Source organism: Stegostoma tigrinum, chromosome 2 (genome assembly GCF_030684315.1).
Source record: "Stegostoma tigrinum isolate sSteTig4 chromosome 2, sSteTig4.hap1, whole genome shotgun sequence".
Taxonomy (NCBI): Eukaryota; Metazoa; Chordata; class Chondrichthyes; order Orectolobiformes; family Stegostomatidae; genus Stegostoma; species Stegostoma tigrinum.
In genome coordinates, this window is record NC_081355.1 from 28025513 (window position 1) to 28042135 (window position 16623).

Consider the following 16623-nt stretch of genomic DNA (forward strand, 5'->3'; position numbering starts at 1 on the left):
TTGAATTACAAAGTTAGCATGCAGCTACAGTAAATAATTAGGATGGCAAATTATGGAAGACTTGCTACATAGTTTAGATCAGACCTCAAATGCTGTGTACAATTCTAGTCTCCTTTCTTAAGAATTCCTGGTTTAAAAGGAACTTTGATTTTTAATTTTAACCTGAGAACATAGTATTAATAAATGCCTGAAGAGGGAACATTTACTTGGCTACAGTGAAAAAGCAGGCTATGGAACTATCTGAACTACCCTTGCAAGGAGCCAATACACACACAGGGTGATGTACTCTTGGTGCTGTATCCATCCCATGACAGATGTAGCTTTTAAGGAGCATCTTAAGAAGAGGGAGTAGTGAGGAGAACAAGCAAGAGAAACCATATGGAAATGAAACCAGAGAATGAATACATGTTAATGACATTGCAATGAAACTTATGTTAACCACATTCTCTCTCTTTCTGATTCTGCTCCAGACTTGTCACAAAATAAGCATTCCATGAGTTGTTTTTATAGAAATATCTTCATACGTATCGGCAAGAAAAGTGCCGTTTATTGCTGCACCAAACATATGAGGCTTGAATGGAGGAGTGGTTGCAAAATGGAATTATCACTGTATGGTACTCCAGAGGACTAGTTCAATGCGCTGGCGACATGGGTTTAAAGCCCACCATGACAGATATTGAATTAAAATTTCACCAAAATCTGGGTTTTAAAAAAAAGGCTAGTCTAACAGTGACCATTAAACAATTGTCAATTGTCAAAAAAAAACTACATGGTTCACTTAAGTCCTTTGGGGAAGAAAATCTATTGACCTTACCTGGTCTGGCCTATGTGTGGATCCAAATCCACAGAAAAGTGGTTGATTCTTAACCATACTCTGAAATGGTCGTTGCAAGTCACGCTGTTCAAGGGCAATTAAGACTGGACAAAGCTCATATCACATGTAAGTTTTAAAAAAAATGATTTAGTTATTTGTTAATTTTTCTTCGGAGGTCTCAGGAACCACTGCCTCTTTAAATGCAAATTAGATTCAGAAAACAACTTATTAAAATACAACATTAATTACAGTAATTTCTTAAACTGGAAGAGGTGACTAGACCTATTGTTGCCAAAGCTGGGTGTGATTTTCCTGGTGTCTTGCTGTGATCTACATGATAAAGACTGATTAATTGTTATGATAAATATTGTTCATCAGTGTTGTATATTGACTACCTGGCACATTGCAATAGAGATTAAGCTTTTTTGCTATCTAGCAATTCATATTTTCCATTGTAGCAAATGTACTGAAACCTGTAATTAGATGTGATCAAGTTCAACCTGACTGTATTCCTACTCATCTAATCATCACTAGATGGAGCTGTTGTGATAAATAATATTCAGTTACGCCTCATATGGTTAGAAAAGCTCCCATCTAAATTCTAATTTTCAGAACTTCCTCCTCTTGAGCAAAATGCCAAATGTGACTCTTAACTATTGTTCTTGGATATGGAGACAGCCAGCATGATTTTCTAATTACTTAATTAAAATGTAATGTAACTTGCACAACTGAATATTTTAAAGTTCAAATACGGTCATAGAGTCATACAGCACGGAAACAGACCCCTCGGACCCCCCTTACTTTAAATCTGTGCCCTCGTGTACTGGATTCCCCCATCCTAGGATAAAAATGTTGGCTATTCACCCTATCAATGCACCTCATGATCTTATAGAGGTTTATAAAATCACCCCTCAGCGTCCAATGCTCCGGGGGAAAATAGCCCCAGTCCCTCCCTGTAGTTCAAACCCTCCAGTCCTGGCAACATCTTTGTAAATCTTTTCTGTACCCTCTCAAGTTTACCAATATCCTTCCTAAAGAAGGGTCACAAAAGTTGTGTGCAGTATTCTAAAAGTGACCTCACTGATGTCCTTCACAGCTACAGCATGGTGTCCCAACTCGTGTACTCAGTATTATGACCAATGAAGGCAAGTGTGCCAAATGCTTTCTTCACTACCCTGTCTACCTTTGACTCTACTTTCAAGGAACTATGCACCTGCACCCCTAGATTTCTTCATCTGGTAATCGTCTCCTGGGCCCATTAACTCTGTAAGTCCTGCCCTGGTTTGCCTTACCAAAATGCCTCACAATTATCTAAATTAAACTCTGCCACCTATTAGTCCATCTGATGAAGGTCCTGTTGTACTCTGAGATTACCTTTTTCTCTGGCCACTACACCACCTCTTTTGGTAGGTCACAGGAATCCTGTGTAGTCCAAACCAAATGTGTCTGGTAGGCTTCCTTCCATTAAAGGGCACTATGGTTATACAATTTTTCATGGTAATTTGATTTCTCTGGTGCCAGAGTACAAAATGCCAGAATTCAGTTGTATATTTTGGAATTTTGGGATTTGAACTAATGACTGCTACTATGTTGCTAGGAGTGATTTAACAACATTACTATTACTACTTCACTTTTTGTTAGGTATAAATGTTTCTTTAATTTTAATATTTCTCACATTTGACCCCAATCTATAATAAATATTCCTGTTTACTTAGGAGTCACAGCATTGTGAAATAGACATCATCTTGGAATTTGGAGACTCCGATTGGAAAGGACTGCTCTGCTTTAACATCTTGTTCTGCTCACAAATCACCTCCTCTTAACTGAGCTGGAGTGACTTACTGTTTCCCTAGGAATAAACAGTAAAATCTTTTGAAGCCTATAAATATTTCTTGTTTTGTGCATCTTTTCTCTGAAGTTGATTTTGTACCTAAATCATTAAATGTCTCTCTTCCTCCAAATGTAGTCTCCTGATCACTACCTTGCTCACTGAGCATAACTTCTGGTTTCTGGAGCTTTTTCTCCACATTTTAAAAAAAAAACTCTTCAAGACCCATTTCTGTCCAGGCTTTTGGTCATCTCACTTAACACTGCCCTTCTTGGCTTGTTTCTTAATTTCTTTGCATCTGTTTTTCTGAAGAAGTTTGGAGTGATCCTTTTACATTGAAATTGCTGTATCAATGCAAATGATTCCTCTAGTGTGGTGCTGAGAGAACGATAATGTCATTCAGATCCTATGAAGTAAAATTCTAGCAACTCTCTAAAAGCCATGAAATTGTCTGACATTTGAATGTACATAGCTTTTCAAAGTGACATTGGAGAATACTGAATAGGCCAAACCTTTTCCCTTTTTACACAGAGAACGAGGGGAAATCTTATAGAAACATATAAGATTATGAAGGCAATAGATAAGATGGAGGCAGGGAGATTGTTTGTTTGTTTCCGCTAGCAGGTGAAACTAGGACTAGAGGGCAGCGCCTCAAAATAAAGGGAAACAGATGTAGGACTGAGGTCAGGAGGAACTTCTTCACCCAAAGGGTTGTGAATCTGTGGAATTCCCTGCCCAGTGAAGCCGTTGAAGCTACCTCGCTGAATGTTTTTAAAGCAAGGCTAGGTAAATTTTTGAACAGTAAGGGAATTAAGTGTTATAGTGAGTGGGTGGGTAAGTGGAGCTGAGTCTCAAAGATCAGCCACAATCTTATCGAATGGTGGGGCAGGCTCGAGGGGCCAGATGGCCTACTCCTTCTCCGAGTTATGTTCTTTCATGGATGGTTTGATAGGAAAGACCAGTTCTGGATCATTGCCCTTCCATGTGCCCTGTACAGCGCGCACAGATGTGGTGTGTGGTCGCAAGCTGTCCCATTTACTATTTGTTTTAAAAAGCACCACAAATTGAAATGAACAGTTCATGCACAATGAATAAAGAAGGAACATTGCTGACTCCCTGGTCTCTCAAATTGCAATTCAAAACGTTCCTCTTGTTCTTGGCGTTGAGCCAAGACCAAAGTCTCATTCCACCTATATGAATTTGAATGGCTTTGGGTGGAGAGTGGGTGGAACACTCACTTTAATAATTCCTGTCTTTAACAATGACTCTGTTTTTGACAGTGTTGGTTGAGATAGAAACGTTTAGTAATGGCATTTTTATCTGAGACACAATTTTCAGCATGAATGTCTAATTGGAGTCTAATGTACAATGAAAAATTAATATGTAGAGTAAACAATTAGGCTAAATCTATATAAGTTGCATAAATAGGCATTCACTTTCAAAATCTCATTCTTGACTTAATTCTCTCTCTTCCATCAAGGATTTTCAAGTTATTTTTGCTTAAGATCCAAATATTTTTCAGAGGTGGCTGACTAATCCAGATTGTCGTCATCATTACTACACTAGAAATCAAGCCCCAGTATCCCATGAGTCATCAAAAACATCAAAGATTTTATCACAGTACACTGAATTCCCCAATTTATTTGTCTTTTTAGACCCAGGTTAATTGAAATCTGGCTTCAGAAATGCCATTAATTACAAATAAATAGATTCTAGCCACAAGTAAGCAACTACACACTGTGACACATAACTCTTGTAAATTCCCCTACATAATCTACAGATAGAAATACAAAAATCATTGATGTTATGGTTGGAAGGTAAAGCTAATAAGGCAGTTTAATAGTCTCTGTTTGAAATATTCACTGAAAAGTTTTTGTCTTGCCTAGACTTGCTGCATGTTAATCTGTCGTCTTTAGGTACTTCCACGTGCTTGCAGGAGGCACGGACTAACTGGTCCACAAGTTGTGAAGTCTGACTTATTGGTTGAAAGCAACAGCTTACAGCAACTGGTGAGGGAAAATAAATGGGATTTCTTCAGGCTTTAGGTATTTTACACTGCAGAACAAATGACCCCACCTCCCTTACCACAGGTCCAAAAGCTTCTGCTCACTTTATTCACGCCTGTTCACTTAAGAGCAAGTCACGTTGTTGGCAAGCAGGAAACCTTTGTCATCAAAAGATTGATCTGTGGAATAGTGACAATCAGCTACTTGTTGCCATACACATCTCCTTTTGTGTGCACCTTCTGGTGCCAATCCCCCCCGAAGTAATCTCACCCCACTGCTTTAGCAAGCAGCAGTATAATAAGTGCTAAAAATGAGTGTTGGTAGCCTGCTTTAAAAACACAATATTTCCTTTCACGATCCTTACTTTTTGAAACAATGCTTTTCTTATTTCAACCCACAATCAAGAAGATGGAAAAATAAGATATGGTTTTTACATTATAAGTATCCTCTTTTGGCTGCAATCAATTAGGGCCCCTTAACAATTATTTGGTGACTTAAAGTGTATAAAATATGAAATCTCTTTATAACAAAGGAGCTTTCATAAATTTTACTCTTTCTGTATTTCGCAACCTTGGGTTGCCAATGTTGCCAGAGGGTTGCCAACTGGTTATTTATCTCATTCCTGTTTGTAGGACCTTGAAGAAAACAAGTAGATGTATCAGCTTTGTTTTTGCAGCCTTCTGTCTACTTTGTTATTGCCTAGTTTGGGCATAACATGAGTAATTATTGAGTTTAAAAAACTGAAATTCAGTGAAATGCTTTCTTTGTAGCTGTTCGTGTTTCATTTAGTAAGTAACTGTGAGACTTTTGACATTTGATCTCACAAGTAGGAGAAAACCATTTTCTTGAATATTCTGCACCATTTTAACAAATCTATGTCAAAGAATCATCTTTCTTCAATAGGCGATAAAAATAATGAAAATGGCACTGAAGAAATATGGCAGCTATGAGAAGTTTGAACAAGCAACAGGGGGAAACCTCCTCACCAAGAGCCGCATCTGGTTTTACGTGAAGAAATATATGGAAAGGGAAGACTGCCTTGGCGATGTAAGCAACAAGATAAAGGGCTGATGTTTTTAGATATAATTATGCAGTGCTAATTTGTCTGTTTTTGTTTGTATATGCTAAAGACTGTAAACTGAAAATAGGTTGTAGAAGAATAGGTTAAGTAAGCAGCAATGGGCATTGTATCTGAATGGCAATGTTACTGACACAGGACTCTATTATAAATATAGAAAATAGATGCAGGAGCAGGCCATTTATTATTCATTTTGGCCATGGCTAATCCTCTGTCTCAATGCCATACTTCTGCTTGTGCTCTCATACTCCTTGACACCCTTCGCCTGTAGAATTTTTATTTCTTAAATATTTTCAGCATCCTGGCCTCCAGTTCTTTTTGTGGTAGAAAATTCCACATGTTCACAATTTGAATGAACACATTTCTCCTCCGAGTCCAAAATGGCCTACGTGTATCCTGAAATTGTGACCTGTTGTTTTGGATTTTGCAGCCAGGGGAAACAACATCTGGCCCTATAAGAAGTTTGTATGTTTCCACGAGACCCCTCTCATTTCTAAACTACCAACCTGTTCTCATACGACAAACCTTCTATCCTAGGAATCAGTCTGGTGAACCTTTTGATGCACTCCTTCTATGGAAAACTGCACACCATACTCCAGTTGTGGTCTCAGCAAGGCTCTGCTTGGCTGCAGTAAGACTTCCTTACTCCTGTACACAAGCGCTGTTGCAATGAACACTGACATCCCATTTGCCTTCCTAACTGCTTCCTGCACCTCCATTTTTGATTTGATTTATCATTGTCACATGTATCAAGATACAGTAAAAAGTATTGTTTTGAGTGTTAAACAGACAAATTATACCTTTCATAAGTAAACAAGATGTTAGAAACGAATGCAGAATATAGTGTTAGAGCTACAGAGAAGGTACAGAGAAAGATCAACTCTAATGTATCAAGGGTCCATTCATAAGTGTGATAACAGTAGGGAAGAAAGCTGTTGTTATATATTTTGAAAGTTTTGTATCTTCTACCCAATAGAAGTGGGTGGAAGAGAGTATAACCAGGCTTAGAGGGTCTTTGATTATGTTGGCTGCTTTGCCAGGGCATTGCAAAGTGTTGACTGAGTTAATGGAAGAAGGGCTGGTTTTCATGATGGACTGGGCAGCATTCACAATGCTCTGTAATTTCTTGCATCTTTGGGCAGAGCAGTTGCTATTACTAAGCTATGATCCATCCAGCTAAGATGCTTTCAATGGTGCATCTATACAAATTGGTAAGTGCCATTATGAACATAACAAATTTCCTTAGCCCTCTGAGGAAGTGTACAAGGATACCCAGATCCCTTTGTACATCAACACTTCACAGTCCGTCAGTATTTAAGTAATATGCAGTCATTAAAGTGGGCAACTTCATTCTTATCCACATTATACTGTTTCTGCTGTGCATTGGTCTACTCATTCAACTTGTCAAAATTGCTTTCAAGGCTCTTTAAATCCTCCCCACCACTCTCAGTCCTATCCAGCTTTGTGTGGTCTGCATACCTAGAAAATTACATTTGATTCCTTCATCCAAATCATTGATATAAACATATTGTGAGTAGCTCAGGTCCAAGCACTGATCCCTGTGGTATCCCACTTGCCATTGCTTATACTAAGGAAAAAACCTGTTCTGAACACAGCAGGCCAAGCAGCATCAGAGGAGCAGGAAAGTTTCACGTCTAGACCCTCCTTCAGAAATAAGGGTCTAGACCTGAAACATCAGCTTTCCGGTGTTCAGGTGTTGCTCGGCCTGCTGTGTTCATCCAGCTCATCACTGATTATCCTTATTTATTCTATTAATTACATCCTCAAAAAAACTCCAGTAGGTTTGGCAAACACTGATTCCATTTCATAAATCCGTGTTCATTTTGTGCAATCCCATTTGTATTTTCTAGGTGTTCTGTTATTAGATCCTTTGAATTAGGATCCAGCATTTGGACTATTGACTTTAGGCTAACTGATATATAATTCCCAGTTTTCTCCTTCCCTGTTTTTTTAAAAATGGTGTTACATTTGCCAATCTGCAAGGATGGTTCCAGAAATTATATAACTTTGGAAGGTGACCACCAACATAGCTGCTATTTCAATGACAACCTCCTTTTGTACCCTGGAATAACCATTTATCAACTACCAGTCCTATTAATTTCTTCCAACACACTTTTATACTGAAATTAATCTAATCTCCTTCAATTCCTTGTGACCAATTGATTCTTGCTTCCCTTGCATTTCTGGGAAGTTATTTGTGTCTTCTATGAAGACAACTAAAGTAATTTTTTAATTGTTCTGCCATTTCCTTGTTTCCATTATCAATTATCCTGTTTCTGATTGTAAGGGGTCTGCATTTGTCTTCACTAATCTTTTTGCTTTTTACATTGCTAGAGAAGCTCTTTCAGGCTTCTTTAACTTTACTCTTATGCTCTACTTTTCCCCTCTTCAGCAACCCTATTTGTCTACCTCTGTTGATTTTTTTTTTAAACTGATCTCGGTTCTCATGGTTGTGGCATTTTCTAGTAACTTTGTAGGATTCCCCTTTGGTTCTAATACTATTCTTAAACATTTTATTAGCCATGGTAGGACTGCTTTTTCCTTGTGTTCTTTCACCCAAATATATATATATTAAAATGTTCCCGATATTAATTATTGTCTATCCACTGCCAATAAATTCATCCCTGCATACCTGAATAGGTTCCTTTGTTTAGGTTTAGGATCTTCATTTTATATTGGACTACTTCATTTTCTATCCCAATGAAGAATTCCGTCATGTACTGGTCACTTTATTCCCAAACGATTTCTCAGAAAAGATAATTCATTAAGTCCTCCCTATTTCTCAAAACCAAATCTAGGATAGCCTGGTCCCCAACATACTGGTCTAAAATAAATCTTTCACACAATCTAGGAATTCATCTGCCACAGTTCATTGCTAAAATGGCTTGCCCTGTCTATTTGTAAATGAAAGTCACCCGTTTACAGTTGCACCACTGTGTGCATCTCTGATTTCCTGTTTAACGCAGTTCCCTACCTTACGGTGTTGTTTGGAAACCAACAGACTGCTCCCATCAATGCATTCCACCCCCTTGTGGTTAGTTCTAACGAGACTAATTTTACATTTAGATTTTCTGCACCGATGTTCTTTCTCATGATTGCACTGAATTTATCTTTCACTAACAATGCAACCCCACCTCCTTTTCTTTTTTAGCCTGTCCTTCCTAAAGATTGAATACACTTGGGTGTTTTGTTCCCAGCCTTCGTCACCCTACTGTCATGACTTTGCATTCACAATCATATTGTACTGATTAACAACTTTGTGTGCTGTTAATTCTTCTACCTTATTGTGAACCATCTGTGTATTTTGACGTAGCACTTTTAGATTTTTGACATTTTGACGCTTGTGTTTATATTCCAGTCCTATTTGCTGCCATCTCTTGTTTTGTCTGTCTTCCAGTTTTGTTTTCTACCATTCTATCCTTCATTTCCATCTTTGTTTCCCTCATTCCTGTCTCCCCATTCAGATTCCTGACCTCTGCCACTCTAATTTAACCCCCACAGTACTAGTGAATGTCCCTGAAAAGATATCAATTCCAGTTCCAGGGACTCTGCCTGATTTTTCTTTTTGTCTTGCTGCTCATGGGATCTGACATCAATTAATGTCCCAGTTGCCAACGTTAGCTCTCTCGTGTCAGGTGTTGAACCTGGGCATTCTTACCTGCATTTGAATAATTTCCTTACAAGAAGAAATCTATCATACCAGTTTCCTTTACAAATGCTTCTATGAAACTCAAGATTTAATGCTAAGTAAATGAAGTCTAAGTTCAAGGGCACTAATCATAGTTCTGTTTCATTAGATTTTAACGAAGGATTTCTGCACACTTTTGCTTAATTATTGCAAGTTGTTGATGGTCCATATACGTTCTAAGTACAATTTTTCTTTTAAAACCATACAGATTGCAGTCCATTTAACAGACGATCTGCTTTCTCGTGCCTCTATGACAATAGTGAATGGACGTCCGACTCTTACCATCAATGTTTCCACTGCTCGAGAGCACTGGCTGGAGGGGATGCTGAGACACGAGATAGGTGTGAGGATCTTCATTGATGTTTCAGAACTGAGAGTCAAAGTAGGGGAGTCAATGTTGCCTTGATAGGATAACCAGAGCATTTATTCCAACTTTAACATGTATGGCCATTTAGCAAGTTGGAAGTTAGTGCATTAAGTTTCCAATACTAAACTAAATCTTGAAATATATTCCGCTCTTAGATCCACCACAGTGTAATCTGTAGACATGTATCTAGAAGACAGGGTTGACGTAAAGGTATTTGCCATCTTAGGTGAACCCGCAGCCTGCTATTGCAGACATACACACATTTTGTGAAAATTATTACTCGTGGGTGGTTGTAATCTCCGTTCATTGCTTTTCAGAATCATGACCCCCTCAGTAGGATTACTGCACTTCTCATCAGACCTGAACACTCATCATCATCATCATCGGCTTTCTAATTAATTTCATAGTGAGAGGATTTAAAGTTTCTCTAACCCAGACACTGATTTTTCATCATTTTGATTCCATTCTACTTTTCTGTCTTCCAATGGATGATGTTATATCCATGCATTGGACAACCTTTCCTCCTTGGATGATATCCCCATCTCAGTTGAAAGCAGCCGACAATGTCATTAGTCTTGTCCTTTTCGTGTTGACAGGTACAATGTGGTATCTGTCTTGTGTTAATGCAAGTGTACTTTGGTAGACATAATATCTGTGGAGCATTCACTTTTATGAATTCAATGGACTGCAAGCTGCTGATACCTTGATAATGCAACTCCGGCAAACCAAGCAGATTTTTTTTGTGCTGAAATGCTCTTTAAAAGACTGGTTTAAGTACTAAACTTTGAAACAGTTTTTCCTACATTGTTGACTTTAAAATCAATATGCTTCTACTGCTATTCTGAGAATATGGTTTGAACACTGTTAAACTCAATCATTTTCTAACTAAATGATAGAAACTGAGTGGGGAAATGATAATTTCCATAAAGGACAGAAACATCAATTTATTTTCAGGTGTTTTTCCATTGTCATTTCAAATATTTCAACAATAAACCTTTGAATATAGTCGTGCACAAGATGTATCTTGAGGGTAATATTTCATTGAAAGGTTTGCTGTAGATATGTATGTAGCACTTCAAAATTACTTTTAATAATTGAGACAGATTGAACATGTAACGTTAGTGAATGATTTTGGGGGCAAAGTGTTTAACTAGAGGCACCACCACAAAGGTCGGCTCTCGCTGGCAGCAATAAATGGGGACCTTTTCTATATAATCTCTATGTAACAGCATAAATAATCATAATCCAATGATAAGAAAAACAAAACGCACTGGTTTAATTTAATCAGAAAAAAATCTATCTGCAATAACATTTGAGGGAAAGCAAAAACTGTATTGTGTCAGCAGTCTTATTTGGGTCTAAGGATTGGTTAAAATATCGAGTATGTTCCTTTTATAGAAAGTTTTATGAAATTAACATTGAGTTCCTTGTGCAGGGACACATTATCTTCGAGGCTTAAACAACAATCTACAACCCTGGTGTAACTGGAATGGTCGTAAAAAATATGGTCTTAAGCCAATTAACCCAACCGAAGAGGGACTGGCAAGTATCCACAGTGTGCTGTTCCACAAGGACCCTTTCCTCTGGAGAGCAGCTCTGCTCTACTACACAGTCTACCAAGCCAGCCACATGTCCTTTCGGGAACTCTTCCTAGACATTGGCAAATTTGTGGAAAACCCAAATACTCGGTGGGATTATTGTGTGCGAGCCAAACGTGGTCAAACTGACACATCCCAACCAGGTAGAAAAGCTTATTCTGGTGAAATATGGTCAGCAATCATATCTGTGGAGTAAAAGCTAATGATTTTTGTTTCTGCAACTTTGAACGTTTGTGATCATCTCTAACCAGTTTGCAGCCTTCCCTTTTGGGGAATTCAAAGGTGATCCCCATCTAATGCAAATAATTACATATAAATTACAGCACAGAAACAGGTCACAACTAGCCCACATTGAAGTTTATGCTTCACCTGGGCCCAGTTCCAATTCTGTCACTTTCTCCCTTATGCACCCATTTAGGTTTTAGCTTAGCCTTCACTATTTAATAATACATTTATCTCCTAGAGATGATTTTTCAATGGGTAGCTGGACCATGCAAACCAGGAAAGCCCAAAATTCAATCCTGGTCTGTGTTGATGTTTGCAGGTCCCAGATATGAAACAGCGATGTCTAATAGGATTAGTGAGTGTCCTTCTGTTGCTGCCCTGAGATTTCTGGCAGACATTTATGCATGTTATAGAGGATAGCATTGGATGTTATCAGAGATTGAATAGAATGCCACACTTCTTCTGATTGCTTGCCCTGAAACAGGACAAAAGTCAGGAAGTTGACAGTGCACATGGAACTGGATCCCAGCAAATGAATGGAGTGGAGAAAAAAATGTATCAGGATTATCTGGCATTATGTAGATGATTTCTAACTCCCTGCACATAGTAAGGCAGTGATGTTTCACCAACTGCTGTCTTAGTGTTCATCACATACAGTTTGTGAGTTGACTCTCAGTCCATCTTCACTGTACACGTGGTTGTCGACAGTGGGTAGGAAATCCAGGCAAAAACCTAAGCTGAATTCTCAGCAAGAACTCAACAGTGCTAAAGAGCACTCTCCTGATCAAGATTAACTTTACTCCAACTCCCAACAAATCCACTTGAGCATCAATGGTGGAGGGAGTGGATGCTTGTGGATGTGGTACCAACCAAGCAGGCTGCTTTGTCCTGTAGGGCACTTTGTCCCGAATGGTGTCAAGCTTCTTGTGTTGTTGAAGCTGCACTCATTAGGCAAATGGGGAGTATTCCATCACACTCCTGACTTGTGCCTTGTAGATGGTGGACAGGATTTGAGGAGTCAGGAGATGAGTTACCCACTGTAATGTGCCCAGCCTCTGACGCACAGTTGAGTTCTTGGTCAATGGTAACCCCACGTATGTTGATAAAGGGGGATTCAATGGTGATAACATCACTGAAAGTCAAGGGGCAGCGGTTAGATTGCTTCTTGTTGTTGGTGGTTATTGCTTGGCATTTGTGTGGCGCATGCCACTGCCCAATATTTAATTAGAGCAAATTTTTATTAATCCTAAAATGGGTGTCTGCCAGTCAGGTACGGTACCTTGCCAATCAATCAGCGCATTCCTCCCGTACACGATAAATGTTGGATTTCGCCTTAAATCTTCAACAAAGTGTACCTCTTTTCCCCACTCTTGTTTCCTGTTCTCCTTCCTCCCTACTCTCGGAATAATGAGAATATAACAGAAGTTATTCTTGATCAATGAAAAATGACGAAGGACAAATATTCACTTTTGTCTTATCTAGGCTGTTTCAGCAAAGACCAAGTCTACCTGGATGGCATTCTTAAAATTCTGAGACACAGAGATAACATTGATTTCCAGCTTTTAACAGCATTGGGGAAGGTCAGTTGAATTGATGGACTAATTTACTGCTGCTATTACAACCTTTTCTGTTCTTGACACAACCATTCATAATTCTTTCAGCCAATTCTCAATTATTAAAGATGTCAGCCAGTGAGACAGACCTGGACTTTTACCTTGCAGTCCATTGATCTATCATCTCTTTAGCTCAGACTTTGCTAAACCCAGATTCACAAAGCAACAGCAAGCTCTAGAATATAAAGCAGGACTATAAACAGCTTACAAATCCATCCTCTCATGATTAGTTTTAAGTTGCCTTGCCTAATTTTCTGACCTTGCTTTTAAAAAAAACTAGAGATATTAAACTACCAAAGACTAGTGTTATGAGTGTACAAACAACAATTTTAGATTTTCATCAGACATTGGATATTCGTGCATCTGTAGTGCTTGTGTTCCTTCTTTACAGCATGTGTGGTCCACATGCATGCAATGGAAAACTGACAAGTTGCACCGTTCCACAATTCAAACCAGTTGTCTGTCAAATTCCTAACTATCAAACTTTAGCATTTAGCATTTTAGTTGAATGCTATACTTAGAACATGATGTCCAAATTGGAAAGCTCTTGAACATGCAACACGTAATGCTCTTTGTGTAAATGACTGAATGTTCACCCATATAACCACAATGCAGGATAGTGCATAATTGCTATTCTTGCTTGGAATGGTGCCAAAATAACTAAATGAATGGACAAAGTTTCATCCTGGTTAGTCAAATGTAGTGATTTGGATTCTGTGCTAAATCCAGAGTAAGAGAATTCTTATTAAGGAAAATCTTATTGACAGGAAGGACTGTCATTAATTAGAATGGCAAGTCTTAAGGTTTATTGAACAATAAAAATGAAACTTGACTTTTAACAAGTTAAAGCATGGCATTACACAAATGGCTCCTTTTTTGTATTCTCCCCATACCTCCCAAATGCCCTGTAGCATCTGGCATGTCACAAATACTACCTCTTGCAGTATCAGTATTTTCAGACACCTTTTACAGGTATCCTTTGCAATATTTAGCCCAAGTATGTATACTTATATTACTTCTATGTACATATTTGCAAATCTTTGACACTGAGAAGAGTACTCCAAAATTTCCCATTACATTCTTCCCTTGTATTTGTTTGACCAGAGGTTCTAATCAACTCTAATCCTCAAGTCATTCTGCTAGCCAGTTCGTATTGCAGTCTTGCGATCTGGATGCTGATAGTACCAGACTGATCAGAGCCCAAATGTACAAGTGTACCCTATCTACAAATGCACATCTTTCTCAAAGTTACATATTCAGCAGTTGGAGATATACCAACTTAAAAACCTTCTGAGCAATTACTAGTACTACTCTGAATTACTAAGATACCTATTCACTTCTTTGTTAAAGTTTCCCACTCAGTCCTGCTTTCACTGTTTCCAGGAAAATATAAAAATGTTTTAAAAATAAAACATTCCAATTGTGTTTCCAGACAAGTCTGGTCCAACACTCCTAAGATAGTTAACTATAAGCAACTTTGACACTCCTTTTTTTTAAAACTTTGGGCTTGCATATGCAGATTCTGACATTTGTACCAATCTCCCAGGAAATGTTCTGCAAAATTCTTATCTACCTGCCCCAAAGGTTTAGGACACTTAAGATTTGAAGGAAAGATTTTTCTGATCAAGAGGGAGTTATGGACGTAGGGAGGGTGGTGCCACAGAAGAATCTGAAAACGAATGAGAATTTTGGAATAGAGCGAATGTAGCTCAGCTAGTATTGTGAATGGGCCGGATGTATTTTAGGATGCAGACATGAGTTTTGGATTACTTCACATTAATAGAGGGTAGAATTCTAAAAGCAACAAAAAGCATGGATGATGGAGCAGAGGCCAGGGTTAGAGCTTCTGGTAGCTCCACAGCCACTGCTGCCTCTAATGCCCAAAAAGCCAAGAGGAAAATGTCTTAGACTCAAATCCCTACCAGAAAGGAGACTGTGAGGCAGCTTGAAAAGAACTACCTCTGCTGATGATGGTTTCAAAGGCAGCAGCCATGGGAGAGGTTTATCTGCAATATTGGGCAAAAGAATGGCTTGTAAAATGCACAGTTAATGTTTTACATACTATCTAGTGAGTGATTATGAGCTGACCTTAGCTCTGCATACCCTACCCATGGAGGAACAGTCAAAAAGTGAACTGCTAATAAAAATTTGTATCAGAGATAATGGGAACTGCAGATGCTGGAGATTCCAAGACAACAAAATGTGAGGCTGGATGAACACAGCAGGCCAAGCCTGATGAAGGTCAAGGCCCGAAGCGTCGGCTTTTGTGCTCCTGGAGTGCTGCTTGGCCTGCTGTGTTCATCCAGCCTCACATTTTGTTGTCTTGCTAATAAAAATTTATTCTGTTTTTTAAAGTGTCTTGCTTGTATCAACAAGGAGTATGAGAATTGCTCATTGTTATAGAAAAATAATCACTAATCAACATGCTGTACTGTGAAGTGCAGCATGCAGTGTTAGTTGACAAACTGCAGACAGCTCAGGTTGCGGTGCAGCTCCATATGGGCGAGAAGTTGCTCTGATTGTGCAAGACTCTGCTTAAGAGTAGGAGTCCTGCCTGGGATTCTCATGGCAATACTCTGGACTACAGGCTGTCACGAGCTAGTTTTTATGGGAAAACTGACAAGTGTTTCTCGTTTATGCTTGGAGAAGATGCATTAACATAATAACGCAAAGGGCCAAGATTTGTGTACGGGTTCCAGACCTACGTTTCCTGATCTTGATGGTGAAGGAGGTGGCCAGTGGAACTGGCTCTGTCTCCATGTGGCGATTCAATTGCTGATGGTGAAAAGTAAGTTTCATGAAGAATCTGCAGATAATCAGTGCTAAACTATGAACTGCCCATGAATTTTCCTTTAGAATCATAGAATTCCAACAGTTGAAAAGCAGGCCATTCAGCCCATCGAGTTCACACTAACTCTCTGAACAGGATCCATCCACACCCATTCCTCTACGCTATCCCTGTAACCCTGCATTTCCCATGGCTAATCCACCTAGTCTCTTTCAGCTCATTGCTGCAATGAAAATACAAGAGGGGCCTGGAACTTGGTTGGGCTGCTAATGCTCCTATTGTTACCTTGCTTTTTGTGGCTCTGCTCTTCAGTTAGACCACCTTACATTAGTTGACTGGCCACAGCATGATGACTTTCAGCAGACCGCTAGGTACCGAATGGAAGCAGCACCCACTTCTGAAGCTGCCACACACATTAAATAGGACCTTTTTTTTTGGAAGTGGTCATGGAACAGTCGAGGAGTTTAGAACTGTTTCCTATGGAAAAATGAAATCAGAAATTATCTTGTATTTCAGTATCACCCTGGTAGCATGAACAATTTGGTAGACAAGTACATAATCTGATAGCTTTTTTCACATTCCAGTCTGACATTGAAT

At 38.9% G+C, this 16623-nt stretch overlaps 1 protein-coding gene across 3 annotated transcripts in view; it reads left to right on the forward strand.

Moving 5' to 3' along the window:
- Positions 1-16623, forward strand: part of LOC125460937 (putative tyrosine carboxypeptidase MATCAP2) — a 75048-nt gene that overhangs the window by 53889 nt on the left and 4536 nt on the right. For 2 of the 3 annotated variants that reach the window (XM_059653017.1, XM_059653018.1), the window contains exons 3-7: positions 4559-4651; positions 5552-5695; positions 9644-9776; positions 11238-11543; positions 13108-13205. In XM_059653017.1, the coding sequence (XP_059509000.1) occupies positions 4559-4651; positions 5552-5695; positions 9644-9776; positions 11238-11543; positions 13108-13205 (774 nt within the window). The remainder of the gene's footprint in view (positions 1-4558; positions 4652-5551; positions 5696-9643; positions 9777-11237; positions 11544-13107; positions 13206-16623) is intronic. The other variant, XM_059653019.1, reaches the window with a different exon arrangement.